The sequence below is a fragment of the Melanostigma gelatinosum genome, assembly GCF_949748355.1.
Source record: "Melanostigma gelatinosum genome assembly, chromosome: 16".
Classification (NCBI taxonomy): Eukaryota; Metazoa; Chordata; class Actinopteri; order Perciformes; family Zoarcidae; genus Melanostigma; species Melanostigma gelatinosum.
In genome coordinates this window covers 11,329,007-11,346,133 of record NC_136649.1, presented here as the reverse complement: position 1 = coordinate 11,346,133, position 17,127 = coordinate 11,329,007, and the positions used below count along the sequence as shown (strand labels likewise).

Below are 17,127 nucleotides of genomic sequence, written 5' to 3'. Positions count from 1 at the left end.
AACCTTTTTGTTTTATACATGCATGTATTCACAAGCACCAGGTAACTCTCTTTCTAACTTGAGTTGATAAATATGGTCTCTCATTGCACTACTTGCATTTTGTCCAATTTAGTAGCTCCCAAAGTAGGATGTGGGGCCCCTCTAAAAGTTTCTTCTTACCATAGAGTAAGAATATTTAGAATGATTGTTTCCACTCATAAAGAATACTTTTCAGCCTGTGAAAACCGTTCAATGTCCTGTGAGGCTCTGAAGGCAGCTTTCCAAAGTGGAGTAGAAGTATTAAAAGTACAAGTACCTCAAAATGATACTTCAGTAAAGCATTTGAGTAAATGTACTTCATTGCATTTCTCCATTGGTCAGGTTATCGCTGCTTCTTTTAGTCTGTCTCTTTTGAGTCCAACTTTAGGAAAGTGCAATGCTAAATTGCTGGAGTGCCACTTTAAGTCGACCTCTCTCTCTCTTTCTCTTTTTCTTTCTCTTTCTCTTTTTCTTGTCTATATATATATAGAAAGAGATAGAGAGATAGAACATAAGAAAATGATTGATCATTCCTATTTTCTCAAATTAATTGATAAAATCTGTATGAAATATAATTTCTAAACATCCTTCTAAACGGCGTCAGTGTGACATAGACATACATAATTCAATAGAACGTGCTTGTGTGTTACGTTCAGAGGTTCGTTGGAAGGAGAAAAAAGTTTGGGAGTCCCTGCTGCCTCACCAAACTCCGCCCTGTAACAGGCGTGGTTTGCCGAGGCAGGAGGCAGCGCGCTCCCCCTCCCTCTCCATTCACTGGCTGTCACACAGCAGCGGTTCCAGGGCGAGCGAGCACTAGCGGTAATCTACTTTCCACGGCGCTTCACCTTTCACTGCTCCGTTCACATCCCGCGGACATGGATCTGGATGTGCTAATTCACGCGGCGCTCTTGCTTCCCATCCTCCACATGTTTGCGCTCTAGCTGTGCGCCCCCGGCCCGTGGCACGTCCCGCTACTGACCTGAAAGCTGTTATTATTTTTTTTGAGACAACGCTGTGTAGCATAGAGGGGGGCCAGAAGAGACTGAGCGGCAGAGGGGGGACCACACAGTCGTGACAGCAAAGGCCGTTTCAGGATATCGGGCAACTGTGAGCGGCTTTTTGCTTTTTTGCGCCCTCCATCATGGCGAGTGACTCTCCAGCTCGGAGTCTGGACGAAATCGACCTATCCGCTTTGAGGGTAAGACGGTGTGACATTTAACATCTTTCAAATACTGCTTCGCGTGAAGAGAGACTAGTGTGTGCGTACCGTGCGTGCCGTGCGCGCGGGCCTTTCTCCTTCTCTTGCACCTGACGGTGGTCCCTGAATAGCAACCGGCAGAGGAGGCTGCAAGAGGCGGATGTGTATGTGTATATATATATATATATATATATATATATATATATATATATATATATTTATATATATATATTTATATATATATATTTATATATATATATATATTGATATATATATATTTATATATATATATATTTATATATATATATATATATATATATTTATTTATATATATATATATATTTATTTATATATATATATATATTTATATATATATATATATATATTAATATATATATTATATATATATATATTAATATATATATTATATATATATTATATATATATTATATATATATATATACATACATAGACATTAAGTAACTTGACCGCTACCTCGCGCATCTGAAGCCTCATCTTCATTCAACTCAGTAACAGGAATGTGGATGGTTTGTGTGTGTGTGTGTGTGCGCGTGTGTGTGTGTGATGCTGAGTTGAGGTTGTAGCTGGGATTCTGCTGACCTGGATAGAGGGGGTTTGTGTCAGGCTGTTATAGGCCCATCAGCTTTGATTCATACAGCAGTGGAATGTAACCTATTTCTCCCACACACTGCTGATTTATCCAGACCCCCCCCCCCCCCCCCACCCTGTACTTTATGGTGTACGAGTTTTGCTGTTTTTTGTAGCTATGTGCTCTGCCTGTGTGTTACAGAGTGCCAACCTACCTGTAGTCAGTGTAGCCTGCCCTCCGTCACAGCTGAAGCCTTGCGTCCTGCCAATAGCCAGTTCTTTTGTTCATCTGGTGTGTGCACTCACAGACAGCCTCCTGCGCTTGTGCTTATGCGCGGACACCCATGATTTTCGCTCCACTGGGCATGGTGTGTGTGTGTGTGTGTGTGTGTTATTCTGAGTGTGTTTTCCCGAATATCTGGGTTGTCTGCCAGGCTGCACACATGCAAGTGATGCTGCACATGAGGAAAAAGGACTCCAGCGGAAGATCTGTTTGCTGCTCTGAAAAAAGGAAACCACATCATACACACAATGCAGCTGTCTGTCTGCTTGCAATCACCTGTTTCCATGTCTGCTTTATTGCGCCCGCATGTCCTTTTTTTATACCCTTCATTCTGTCTCTTTCTCCCTGTTCGCGCCTTCATGTCTGCTGAAGTCACAACTGCTCTACCTACCCCGCATGCTGCTCTTCCCTTTTTTCGCTCAATTTCATCGCCTGTTTTTCCAGCATCTTGCTGAAGTGACGGACTGAACGCACCTCCCCTCCTATCTGACAGGGAAGGTTAACAAAATGTCGACACTAAATGCTACTTCTGAGGTTTACACCTGCACCGTCGGCATGTTTGTACCAGTGTGCAGAGAGCAGGACTGGACGGAAAGGAGAACACGAAAGAAGAAGAGAGGGAGAATGAGACAGGCAGAGGAATGAGGAAGAGAGGGAAGTGTTTGGCATTGGTGCATAAATTGGTCATGTGTTTGAAGGTGGTGTGATACTCTAATCAACAGTGATCATTCGACACTTCTTTTCTCGATATGTTTTTGCAACTGGAAAGAGAAAAGATCCTGAAAGTTTCTTTGGCAAATGTTGACATCTCAAAGAAGCGTATGGATTGTTAGAATTATGATTTATTGAAAGAGGGAGACACTCTTTAACCTCTAAAACCCTTTTTGACCTGCTGGTCACTCGTGTCACTAGGCAGCCAGGCTACGGGGATGTTTCCAGTTGATGAAATTGCACCGCCGTCTTCGGTTTGAATATTCCCCTCAGTGTAAACATCACAGCTTCAGTAAAGAGAAAACAATCTACTCTGTTCCAAAAAAAGAACAGAGGAGATTGTTTTTCTAACCTGGGCAAGTCAAATCTTCAATCTTGATTTTTTTGGGCGATTGTACGATGTATATTCCAGAGAAGTCTCCCTTTTGTTTTCTCTCCTTCACAAACACGCATCCTCGTGTTCTTGTCACGGAATTATCTTAACTCGTAACGGTGATCTGGGTTTCCACGGAAGTTGTTGTCTCTCCATCAATCTCTACCGCCGTCTCTCTCTGTCTCCTCATCTGTATCGTTCCACTCTTGTTCCCTTCCTTCACATTTTTCCATCTTTCCATCATATATCTGTATTTGGACTTGTCGTGAAACACCCCTCCCCTTGCCAACATGCACGCACGCACACACACACACACACACACACACACACACACACACACACACACACACACACACACACACACACACACACACACACACACACTCTGTCTCAGATGAGTGTACAGTCTACCACTGGGCTGGCTAGACAGGAAGTAGGTCAGCTGGCTCTGACGAGAGATGGTAAACCAGCAGGAAGCATAAACACTCATGCGCGCACACGCGTTGGCAAGACACAAATGTGCTGTGCAGGGACTCGGGTGTGAGATATGAGATGAAAGAGAGAGCGGCTGAGGATGAAGGGAGAGTGACACGGGTCAGAGGAAGACAGAGAAAAATACGCAGAGGGAGAGAGCAGGAGCGATGGATTCAGAGAGAGAAACGGGACGTGTGAGGATAAATTAAGCTTAGAGAGACTTAGAGGGACAATGAGAGAGAGAGAGAGAGAGAGAAGAAGGCGACTGAGGCTGTGCTCTGGCTAAAAGGTGGAGATGTGACCAGTGACTAAAGTAGTCCAAAAGCAAAGACCCCGCTCCAGATCTCCTCCCTCCCTCCCTCTCCATCCCCGTTGCCCAGTAAGGCCACATTCCTCGGCCCTTCACCATGGACGCCATAGTAACGGGGCCGCAGCAGTGCCCGGGGCTTACACAGAGCTTATTCATGAATAGTCTATATACTGTATAGCAGTCTGTCACTGAGAAATGCCCCTCTCCCTCCCTCCCACCCTCCTTTCCTCTCTGCCAGCCTGCTTCTAGTTGACCTATTTCCCCCCCCCTCCTCTCCCCTCCTCTCCCTGTCTACCAAGTCACTGATGAAGCATCAAGTCTTTAATTCTCTGCTGCACTTATACAAGCTCTTTTATGCAAGTTGGCTCTGTATTCACAAAAGTCTGTAAAGAACATGCCAAATTGAATCAGTAATCGATCACATTTTTATGTCGGTGTCCTTTATGATGTCTGCTATCACCAGCTGGTTATTTCGTTATTCAGTCGATGCCAAATCCAGGAAAGATTTGCTGTCTCCTTTAGGTCGAGGACAGGTTTTCCCGGGAATATTCTCTTGTACACAGGAAGCGATGTAGTTTGTTTCCAGCAAAAAAAACCACCAGTGGTTTGTACTTTGTGGAAGCACAGCTTGTGAGCAGATAAAGTCGATGAAAGTTAAGGAAAAGGACTTCAGAGTAACATTCACCCTGTCTGGTTTACAAATGATTTCATGGAAGTAAAAGCAAAAACGCCACACAGCGAAGACAACACCAAAACATGAGAAAATAGAAATAAACAAAAGCCGTATCGATTATAACTTTGAATTCTAATGCATGAAGTTTCATCATGGTGGAAGACATTTACAGACGCATCAAAACATGAGTTTGCACAAGACCACACTCCCTAACTCGCACTGTCTTCCCTTTCCTCTCCCCTAATGCGATAGCACACAAAGTATGAACACGTACACTTCAGTTGAGGTGCTCGACGGAATCATGTGCATGCAAACAAGTCCGTGGCAGGAGCTGAATCCCTCCGTTGTGCCTGACTCGCATGGTGCAGGACAGGAAGGCAGGACAGATGGATTGAAATGACAGAGGAGGTAAAAAACTGGAGAGGAAGAGATGAATGATGGGGGGGGGGGTGAGATGACAAGTTGGCGAAGACAGCGGATGGGTTCATTAGCATCGCAGAACAAACCGTGCGGCGTGTGTCGTCTTCAGCGGGCTGTAAATCTGTGATTAAGACTTAACTCCTGTTAATGTACTGTACGTGTCTGGGTGAGACGTACTGGGAATTACAGCATCTCCTTGTAAAAGCAAGCGGTGGTGAGCCATGTTGTTAAGTGTAAGTGGTTTTACAAGACGCAGACCCGGGCCCCAGCATGATTCCTATCATCCTCTTAGGGTCTCTAATTCAATCCACCTCACTTCTCTGTAATTCACTTTCTATAGACACTAACTGCACTCACCTGGCTGCTGCCCAGTGCACAGAAACATGCACTTTATACACACACAGGAGGCCTGCATGATCCATGCACCTTTTTAAAAGAATAATTATTCGTGTTCACATATACTTTTTCCCCATTTTGGAGTCTCACGTAGTTGGGCATTTACTGCATCAAGACATTAGTTAGCAAAGACTTACCGAATAATACATATTGAGCAGACACAGAGCAGCATGAACATTCATCTGGAGTCTTGTTTTCAAGCCACCTGAGGGATTCACTCTCTTCTAGCTCTGCTTTCCCGTCCACTAATGTCTGAAGGAAATAGCTGACTTGTTAGCTGCTAAATGTTCTACTATGTTCACCAGCAAGTCGCTACCCGTGTCTGTTTTACGGATGGTGCCGGGTGTACAGCGGCACCATTGACATCTTTTTGCTGAAAATGGGCTAAATGCTGGAAAACATGTCGACGAGACTGCAGTGGCAATGAAGCCAAATGGAGAGGTTGTGGATTATTAAACCAAAAACAAAATGAGCTGAAAGATGCTAAAATGCTCTCTGAGCAATCCCTTTCACATCACTCGTCACATTACATGTAGCAATGTCAGCAATTGTTGATATAAAACTTTTGATTGGTGCAGGTTGAATTGTAAGTCTTTCTAGCACAAATCACACACACTCTGTAGCAATCCCGTGTGTCTGGCATCGCAGTGTGCAGAAGTATAAAAGCGACGGTATGAACAGAAATGTTTGACTCGGGTCTGGTTGATATCGTCATAACTTAACTCCACTGTGAGGACAGTTCAGTGCTTTATGGCTGCAGCAATGCACAATGAGCAGAATCAACAGATTACCTGTAGCCCTATTGTGCTATGTGTTGATCAGGAGATGAGTCACACTTCTGATTACATTCTTGACCCACAAATGTTAACTTAAAGCTTCTCAGCAGTTGTGGTCCACTGTGGTGAGGATATGCATTATGTGTCCAGTTTCACCTTTGCATGTGGTTACACCTGATTTTGATAAGAGGCGTTTGTAGTTTTAGCTTAAGCTTTTGGTTCAGTAAGGGTTAATTAAAGTTAGGAATGCAGTGGAGAGGATTAAGGTTAGGTTAAGGAATGAAAGAATGAATGCAGTCAGTAAAGGTCCTCACACATGTTGCAAAGTGGCTTTCAGCAGAGCTGCAGCCCTGCACTCTAAAAGCCATTATTTCTAATGGACCGATATGCCCCGTTCAAAGAAAAGAGTGGAGCCAGTGTTTCATCCATCGCCATGTCCTCGTGCACAAAATTCATCCTATACTTCATCCTGATTTTGCACAAAACCATTGCATGTCAACAAGAAATGGCCGAAGGAATAAGTAAAAAGGAGCTAAGGAGGCAAAATGATCAGGATCACAACACAATGTTTATCTGTGGATGTGCAGGGATGTCCATAGAAAATGTCTCTTCTGATGCTGTACCAGGTGTGTGTAAAGAAATAAAAATGAGAGATTAGCCGTGACAAGTGAGGCTTTAATGTTGCACTGAATGCTAGCATGGTAACTTTTCTCTTCTCCTGACTTCTAGGTAAGTAAGTGGTGATTGAGGTCAGGCCACCTGTGGCCTTTCTTGAAAACACTCGTGATAAACATCTCGCCGCTGTCATAGCAGTTGAAAAAAGTCATGCTCCTGTTGTAGGTTTGGAATATCCTCAGACGTCTGCTCGGAAATAATTTCAACTGGTGGATAAGTAAGAAAAACTGCCAAGTCATCAGGTTTAACCGCTTCTCAAAACTTGACATTTTGGAGAACTGATGTGTGTCTGCGGTTGTCACTTCTCAAATGGTCGAACGTCATTCTTCCTCCTCTTTTGTCTTGTTTTAGAAGCTATGTGTGTTGCTATTATTCAGCAGCTGCACTTTAGCTGTTTTCTCATATAAACTCCTGACAGACAACACGGTCTGGACATTGTCTGGAGTTTCTCTCCCACACACGTAGCGCACAGCAGGAGATTCTCTGTGTCAGACGCTTTCTGTGCTGGAAATGTTCAGATGTCTGTGACATCCACATTTATAACCTCATCAACGGATGTTTTCCTAAGTAAGTAGAATACGATGCGTAGGCACAACAATATTTCATTTAAAATGGTATTATGCCACACATTTTCCTTTTATCAAATGTTGCACCCCCTGGATTTTAAAGATCCAGTAAGCCACATTGCGAATTGGATTTTATTTATGACTCAGCCCTACTTTGTACCAAGGAGCTGGCAGGGTAAAGTCCATTCAAAGTCCGGTCCGTGTGATTCAGACATTTGCGTTCTCACACACAGCTCCTCCGGGTAATGTCTAGATAAGTTCAGGGATGCAGTGTGCATGTATGAAAGGGGCTTTGGACACGCACGCACTGTGATTCATTGGCCACCAGTGAGGTCATGTGGCAGTCATGTGACGCTGGCAAGCGCTCAACAAGGAACACAAAAGGAAATAAGGGGAAGGGGCCAAAATGGCTCAGTCACACAGGGAACCTCTGACACACGGACGTGCACACGTGTACACGCACGCACATGCAGAAGCGCTGGCAAAGCCTGACGCAAGCTGGGAGCTCATTGTGGCCTATAAAATATGAATGATATCGTGCTATATGTTCTTTTATCAGCGAGCCTAAGGACATGTATGAACTGGAGCAGCAAAAACGCTCCGTTTCTCTGGCACTCACTCTGTATGTTGAGCATGGAGGTGAGGCGCCACATGCAGGCCTATTGCTTCCATCATCATGTGTCTTCCAGTCTTTGCAGAAGGATGAGTGTGAATGTTTCTGTTGTGTGAAAAAAAAGAAAAGAGAGTGCATCCTTAGGTGTCTCTTGGGAGTTGCTGTCAGAACTTTGTAATGCTGCTCTGAGAGTTAATTCACACAACCGCCACACACACACACACACACACACACACACACACACACACAGACACTTTGAGGGAGAAAAAGAAAGTGAGGGGAGGAAAAATGTACCTGCAGAAGCTGGAGGCATGATAGCGAGGCAAACAGTTGCAGTGCTTGCAGAATGCTGCTGTCTGCACTGTGGAAAAGCGGTTAGCAGTCTCTCTCTGGCTTTTCACACACGCGTTTAGTTAGACACACACTCTTCCTTTGAGCCCACTCATACTCGTTAGAACATTTGAACACTAGCCCTCGTGTAGGAGTGCGCTTCTGGCACAGAGTGTGAGGGTGTGTGTGTGTGTGTGTGATTATGAGAGTGCGATAGAGCGAGACAGCAGGAGGATGTACTCGAGACAGAGTGTAGGAGAATGACTTTGTGCGTGTGTGTGAGTGTGTGAGAGAGTGTGTCTTCTGCACACAACAGACAAATAAGGGTGAAAAAACAACAGGAAAAGGAAAGAGCAAGACCCTGTCTTCAGAAAGCATTGACAGGTTGACAGGTCTGCTGAGACCCGCAGAAACAAACACATAGAGACAGACGGAGAGAGGGAGGGAAACTGGGGGAAGAGAGGGAGGGAGAACAGAAGAAAGTAAACTTTTACAAAGACTATACGCATGCAGCCACATTTCTTCGTTGTCCATAATCCTGTTATTTCCTTCTCTGTGTGTTGCGGCTGCACGCGTAGGTCTGCGTGTAATGCCAGCAAAGTTAGCTGAAAATTCACAGACATGACATGAAAGAATTGCAGACGGTGAGAAAGAGAAAGTAACGAGAGACAGGGATGGAAATAGAGTGCATGTGTGGCTTTTCAAAACGGAAATCAAAAGATGCTTTATTGAGTGGGGAATTGTCTGTGAAAAGTGTGTATGGTGTAATATTGTCTGTTCTCAAGATTTTGCATGAGGCCCAGAGCGGATCGACACGATACTGCAGTTTATTTCTGTGACTCAGCAACAAAATAAGCGTCTAGCTTTGCCCCCTGTAGAAGGTCTTATTTTTCATACATGTCCCTATAGATGCTACCGAAGAGCCATTTTCAAAACAGAAAAAAAAAAAAAAAAAGGATGAAATATTACAGAAATGACCTTGGATATTGGTATATTTTTAGCTGACCCAGTATAATTGGCTGTAAGTGCAAGGTAACCCACATTATAAGCAGTTTATTCATCGATAGAGTTCGAACCCCACTTGTTATTAGATCATTTACAGTGTAGGATTGGTGATAATAGACATTCCTAATATGGAATTATTGAAAATGAGGGCCCAACATTAGCTCTGACATCTCCACAGGCCCCTCTGGCAGAAAGAACGAGGTACAAAGTTGAAGACGGTTAACACAACATGAAAAGTGGCATCTTGCCTTCACAAAACTTTGCAAAACGTTTCAATAGCAAGAGGGATGCACGGTAAGAAAAGAGCCTTAACAGAAGCTGGTAAAAGGGCCTCAGTGTTTTCTGGGACTCTACTGGAACGAGAGGAGCGTTGAAAAGAAGGACTTGTCCTGGTCAGGAATGAAGGAGAGAAAGAAAGCATGTGTAGATAAAAAGAGTGAGAGAGACATAGATGGACTGCGGCTGGTTGGAGAACAGAAGCTGGTGGAGCAGAGAGAGCGAGAAAGAGAGAGAGAAGGAAGGAGAGGGTGAATACCAGCTATTGTTGGAATGCCGTAGCAACACGCAGCACAGAGGAAGGGGGAGGTGTGTGTGTGTGTGTGTGCGCGTGTGTTGGGAGTCGGTGGGTTTTATACTCTGTTCAAGTTGCTCTGTTCAAGTTGCTCCTTGTCAGATGCGTCGCGTTCTGTGTTGGCAACCTAGCGACTGGTCTTAAATGATTAGCTCCTCTGGACACTAGCCTAAAACAATCCTGCACTCCATTTCAGACCAATGTATCAACACCCAGAGAGCTCAGTTGGTTGAGCATCAGTGCTTGGGTTTGATGTCCAACTCACACCATTGTTAAAAAAAGTAGTCAACCAATGTTGTAGTAGTCTGTATGACAGGACAGAGGGTGTACAGCCATGCTGGTGGGTTTGTAAGCCCGTACTTCACAGTGGCACTTTGGGCTAAATGCTAACATGCTAATAATGACAATGCCAACATGCCGATGTTTAGCCGGTAATGTTTACAATGTTCACTGTCAAAGTGTAGCGTGTTAGCATGCCAGCATTTGCTAATTACCACAAAACCCTAATGTACAGCTGAGGCTGATGGAGATGTCCAAAGACAAACCTGATGACGACACAGTCCTCCCAGTAATTATCAAGACATTTCAACGATAAACCTAAAACATCAACCTCCTGCTGGCACTACAGGGGAAGTCAGAGGACCATTGGGATTCATCCTCTGGGTACCATGAATGTCTGATCAAAATGTTGTGGCAATCCAATTGTTGTTGAGATAAATCAGTCTGGACCAAAGTGGTGGACTGACCCACCTACCGACAAGAGCTACATCACTAGAACGGCTACGAAAATAGACGCATCAGGATTTGTCATCCCCGTGATTACTGTCTGAATCTGACATTTAACATACACTTCCTTGTTGCATTGAAAAAATCTGAGTAAATGCTTCTTATTCATCCCAATGATCCTACTATGTTTCCTTTCTAGGATCCTGCTGGCATCTTTGAGCTGGTTGAGCTGGTGGGAACTGGCACCTATGGGCAGGTGTACAAGGTAAGATACACACGCAAACTGACTTTGAGACACACATACTGCCTTTGTGATAGCACGCTCCCCCTTCTTGTCAGCTTTTGTTCATTCTCTCCAAGTTGCCTGTATGGAATAAAGAATAGAAACATGCACTGTGACTGAAGGAAATGTGGAAGCCAGGGGATGAAAGCAGAGCACAAGCTCGAGAGAAATGGAGCGAATGTGAAAGAGACGTAAATGCAGAGAGGAGATGCAGAAACTAGGGCACATTAAAGTGCTTTTAGGACAATTTCCCTTACTCTTTTACATTCACCTACTCTCTCCTTTCCTGCTGTATTAGCATGACTTTCTATCCCTGTCATCATCATTTCCCTTTATGCCTCTTGGCATGTAGGGCAGCAACAAAAGTCTTCCACTCCTGTCTGTCCTGGGCGAGTCGCTGGATGGTGCCCCGTGAGTGGTTTCGGCTCTGCATCTCCTTCTCCACAGTTCTTCTCCATGTGTTTCTTGGTCGGCCTCTTTTTCTTTTCCCTTCTGGTGTCCAATGTCAGGCTGTTCTTGTGATATCAGCAAGATCTTTTCTCAACACATGTCCTATCCATCAAGCAGTTCCTGTGTCACAGTGAAACACTTCCCCCTGAAATTCCTAATCAAGACAGGAAGAATAATGAGAAAAAAAAGTGTTTCTATCCCTGTGCGAAGGGTTAATTATTCTTCCTGTCTTGATTAGGAATTTCAGGGGGAAGTGTTTCACTGGGACACAGGAACTGCTTGTGCTCAGCTGGTCTGACATTGTGAGACAACTGGTTTGAGGTTTTTGCTGTCAGCTGGACTCAGCTGCTTCCCACTCTCATATAAATATAATCTCTCGGTCCATGTGACCGTCTGAACTTCCTCTTCCCTCCCGTCGCTCTCTGGTCCTCGCTTCCTTTTCCTGCTTCATCTCGGGCAGGATGTGGCACAGTCATGTGACACTTTGTTCAATCACCCCTAGCTGGAATAAACATGTGTTTGTTCAAATACGTGAAAGTGTGGACATGTAAAGGCCCCTTTGAGTGCGTGTATTTTGTTTGTGTGAGAGCGTGCCCAATGGAGCAGAGAGTCCAGGTCAGGCGGTGATGGAGAGGAGCTGTTTCTCACAGCTGATTGGTCAGGCAGAGGTCCCAGATGCTTTTCCATGCTTTTAGAAATACTCATCCTCACGTGTGTGTGTGTGTGTGTGTCGGGACAGAGGGGAGGAGAAAACACAAAAGGAATGGAGAACAGGAGAGTTATGTGTATCCATGTATTGCTGACTCTGCTGTCTTGGTTAAAGGCACGGCTCATTTACTGGCTGACATTCAGCCAGTGTGTTCCTATACATTACCGAGCCACAGAGTGCCTGTGGCAACAGCACCGGCCTGCTGGGTCTGCAGCCGATGCAGCTGATCCACACTGGTTTGTGATTGGGTGTCGAACGGTGTATAAAGCTCAGCTGAGTCTACGCTGAAGTTGATTCTGTTACTGCTGTTGGCTTGGGTCCAAAAGTGACATGTCCACTGTCATTTCCTTGTCTATGAAGTTTTGAATGTGTGCAATAGATTTTGAGAACTTTTTTTTTTGCCAAAATGTTATTATATTTTGCCTGTTTCTGCGAAACAATGTATTTAAAAATGTTCCTTTCGGCCTACAAAGCTCATTAAAGATGTCAAAGGTGGAAATAGTAGAGCTGAGATGATTGACAGAAAACAAAGCAGAAGGCAAAATGCTCCAACATCTCAATAAAACAATAAAACATTCCTTGGTTGTGAGGACTTGCTGTTTATTTCTTTGTCTTATGGGAAACCAAATATATTTGGCTTCTAGGTTGTTCAGATAAAACAAACACATCACCAAGATATTCCCTTGAGCTTATTTTTGAAACTAATTTCAGACATTCTATAGGCCACACATTTATTGGAGGAAATTATCACCAGTTAATCAATCATAAAAACAACAGTTAGTCATGTAAATCTTTATACTGTACAACGTGAAGGCAGAAAACATGCTAAAATGCTTTGCAGTGCTTCGTTTCAAATATTGCCCATTCAGTGCTGCAGAAGGAGGCTCGTATGTAAATTGGAACAGATTGGATTCATCCATACAGATAAGGGGCAGCGTCACTTGAGTAAAAATGCCATCTATTTTAAATTCCTCATGCGGTTGAGGCAAGCCGCCTGAAAAGGATCGTCTTCTTGTGAGCATAAATTTACCTTCAGACCGGTGTATTAGTGAACTGGAAGTGCTCCGCGTCTCTCTGAACCATTATGAGACACTTGTCATATCAGAAAAACAACACTTAGGAATACCATACTACTGTATCTAGCTTTTCACTGTAGTATTCCCATCTGGATCAATGAATGCTTGTGTGTGTGTGCTGCGGAGCGAACTCTGGTGGCCTTTGAAATCCTGCTCAGATGTAAAGATCAGAGTCTGGCGTAACATGATTTTACTCCTCGTTTTGATTCTAAAAATAGACTCAAGTTGCTCTGGGGCCAGCTTTGCTCTGATGTATCTGTGATCATACACTGCAATTTAACAAAGTAGTGCCTTGATATTTTATTTCACACCATAGTTTAGAAAATTGAAAATCTCCGCACGACTCCTCTAACCAAGCCGTCTTTTATTTTGTTCCTGGTTTCATTTTTGCAGAAATGTGTGCAGATTGATGGTACATATCACTTGATCATCCTAACTGCATTCATTTGATTGAAACTAAATTATTAATTTCTGTGGATTGACAAATTTAGCCTACCGAGGCCGATTAAAACTTTAAAAAGCCTGTTGGGTGAAGTGAAAAACGCTTCAGGTAAAAGCTAAAAACAGATACATTTCCTGAGCAGCGGATTTGAAAATAGGATATAAAAACATCACAAAACAAGTAACCAGTAATGGGTTGTTTTTTTTACCATCTCTCAAATCAGATACCTTATTTCCTGCAGGAAAAATATGACCCTAAAACCAATCCACTGCATTCCGCCGCAGTAGTTTTTACTCTTGTAAAATGAGTAATGAAGCTACAGAGATATGTAGGTTTGTGTGTACTCATGCATGCATCCGTTTGCATGTGACACAATGGCCAGTTCAGTGTTTTATGTTGGTGTCGGGGGGCCGGTAATGTGCCACATTGCTGCAGTTCTGTGCGTCTGGGAGTGAGAGATAACAGGTTTATCAACAATTCCATTACTCCATGGTTAAATGATACAGATCTGCTCCACGGTGCTCTCTCCTCTATGTCCACTTCTCTCTCCTCCCCTCTCACGCACACCCAACAGCTCATCTCAATGAATGAAATGCCTTGAAAAGTTGTTTCCAGGAAGTTGCTTTTTTTGTTCCAGTCCGTATCCTTGTTTTTCCTCCTAATCATCCGCATCACAACTTCATCCCTGGCCTCAGCGCATTCCTCTTATCAATATGTAATCACGTTTTTCTTCTGGTTTCCCCTGTTTTCTGGGGGCTGAAACTTCCCTGGTGAGCTGTACTTAAGGGAGCAGCCCGTGCCCTACAGTATGTGTATATATAGCTTCTGCTGGCTGCTCTAAAAGGGCCATAAATAGAGAACACGGGTAATGCTGAATAATTAAACACGTTCTCTCTCTCCACCTCTCTCCCTCTCCGTCATCTCTCTCTGTTTCTTGCCTTAGCTCCCTTTCTCCCTCTCTCCAACTGTTGTCACTCTGTCTCCTCATCTCTCCCTCCATCGCCCTCATAGGTATTTCCTTCCTTTAATTTTGCCACGTCTCTCTTCCTCTCTCATCTCTCCAGCCCTCTCTCCTTCCCTTATCACGCTCTTTTTTTTTTTTTCTTCTTCTTTTTCTTGATCATGCTTCTGTCTCTGTTCTGCCTCCCCCTTCTCTCTTTCTTTCTGATGCTTGTGAATATTTGATGGGGCTCATGGGAATTACAGTTCTCCGAATTGAGGAAGCGCCTGCCACGGCAGGGGGCGGCTACGGGGGCCTTCCCTCGCCAGCCATTGGCCAAAACTCTCAGTGACTGACTGACGTAACGACTTATTGACTGACAGGCTTATCGATTGGCTAATTGATTAATCGCAGCTCCTCGTCATTCCCGTGGGAGAAGTCATTCTTCTCTGTGATGGGCACAAGGATGCAAGTTGAGATGACAACTAATCATATCTTGATCAGAAGCACACAAACGCATCACCGACACACACACACACACACACACACACACACACACACGCTTGAACCATGACACATTCAGGCCGTCGTCTCATCGACTTGTGTCCTCGGCTTTCGCAGCAACATAACATTTCCTGTGTTTGTGTGGGTTTGTGTGTGTGTGTGTGTGTGTGTGTGTGTGTGTGTGAGAATGTGTGTGAATGTGGGTGTGCTGTTTGCACATTCACATGCTTTCTCGCCATGACTCTGCTGTCGCCATGCAGCGAGGGAGCAGGAGAGAGCAGAGAAAAAAGGAGGCAGCCAATCTTTTTCTTTCTGATGACGGAACACGTCCACTCTGCTCCTCCTCAGTCAAAGTGCTCAACACACACTTTAAATCTTCACCAGTCACTGTGAGACACACACACATACACACACACACACACACAAAGCGACGGTTGGGGACCTGGGCCGTATGGGCTTTTATATGCTCACCCACTGTGACAGCTCTGTACAAAGAGCAGCTGTGTGCTTTCCCTTTACTGCATTGGCGTGTCTGTGGATAAACCAATGTGTGCGAACAATATAAGCACATATGAGAACAGAGGCATGTGCAGTTGCGGCCTCATGCGTTCCCTGATATCATGATAATCTTGCTACCGTAGCGATCCGGGGATGTAAACAAAGGGACAGAATGTAGATTAGGATTACGGCTCATCGTGCTTCATCTTCTTCACCACTTACACCTGTATCTTTTCTTTCTCTCCCTCTTTATCGCTTTTACCTGCATTGTCCCTGCCTGTTTTGCACCTCGGCCCACCTCTTCCTCATCATCCCCCCCCCCCCACCTTTGCCCTCTTAAGAAGTGGATACAACTTCAAAAATTTTTTTTTTTTATCTTCCTTATCTGCTGGAAGTCACGCTGCAAAGGACTGTGGGAGATTTTTCTCTTTGCATGCCCGCCACAGCACATGTGCCTGCAAATACACACACACATACACTTCTCCACACACCTCAGAGAAGCAGCTTGAAGTGTAGAAGGCTGGCACAAGAGACTCCGAAAAAAGGATGGAAGATGACGTCATGTGTCTTTGTTTGATGTTCCTGACTCCTCCAACGAGTGTTTCTCAGCAGGAAAGAAGATCAAACAAGTGAGCATACACAGAGTGTGTCTCTCTGAAAGTAGTCACTGATCGCACTAAAATGGTAACTTGACAATTTAGGTTGGCATTACATGAATCTACTGAATATTGTTATTTCCTGTATCATCCCAGGACAATGTGTTCTGTTTAAGTTCCAGGTTTAACTTGAGGCACAGCTTCCTGAGTGTTCATTCAACTTCATGATCAGTTTGAAGGAGGCAGTTTGTGGTGCTGTTGAACTGTATTGCATTATACAGACAGGAGTTTCTCGTTGATATCAATGGGATGGACGAAATAATAGAAACGCCTGTCGCCATAACGCAAAACAGAATCAGCACCTCTCTAAAACACTTTAATAGAGCAAGAAAGGTAGTAAAAATGAACTTTGCTCACAAGTCATGTGGTCACAGCGGTCCCTATTTATTTTCCTTTGAGAAGTGACTCGACATAAAACGTACAATAATCTTTAAAGTGTGTGATATTTGACTAAGATCTTCTTGTTAATGGGGTCATGAATCTGAATGATGATCATAGTTATTTGCAAACAGCACGGTAGATCACAGCAGTTTACTTCTTCTTGACTGAGCCCGGGTTCAGTCACTGTTACTTTCTATATCTATATATATATATATATATATATATATATATATATATATATATATATATATATATATATAAACACCCCTCCCAGAAAGCAGTCAGCTGAGTCTCACCGTTGGCAACAACACCTCTGTGGTACTTTCTGCACAAGGGTAGTACATTACTCATTCCAAGCCTCTCCTAGGAAAGGCAGAGGCCACTTATTGCCAGTAAATAGTCAATAAATTGCAGTTAGTGTGATAATGTAAATGAATAAAGAATGTAGTACTATATGGAAG

At 43.9% G+C, this 17,127-nt stretch overlaps 1 protein-coding gene across 2 annotated transcripts in view; it reads left to right on the top strand.

Moving 5' to 3' along the window:
- Window positions 1-881: 881 nt before the first annotated feature.
- The window catches only part of tnika (TRAF2 and NCK interacting kinase a), a 56,017-nt gene continuing 39,771 nt past the window's right edge, over window positions 882-17,127 (top strand). For both annotated transcript variants that reach the window (XM_079287145.1, XM_079287144.1), the window contains exons 1-2: window positions 882-1,216; window positions 10,927-10,992. In XM_079287145.1, the coding sequence (XP_079143271.1) occupies window positions 1,160-1,216; window positions 10,927-10,992 (123 nt within the window). In that variant the 5' untranslated portion in view covers window positions 882-1,159. The remainder of the gene's footprint in view (window positions 1,217-10,926; window positions 10,993-17,127) is intronic.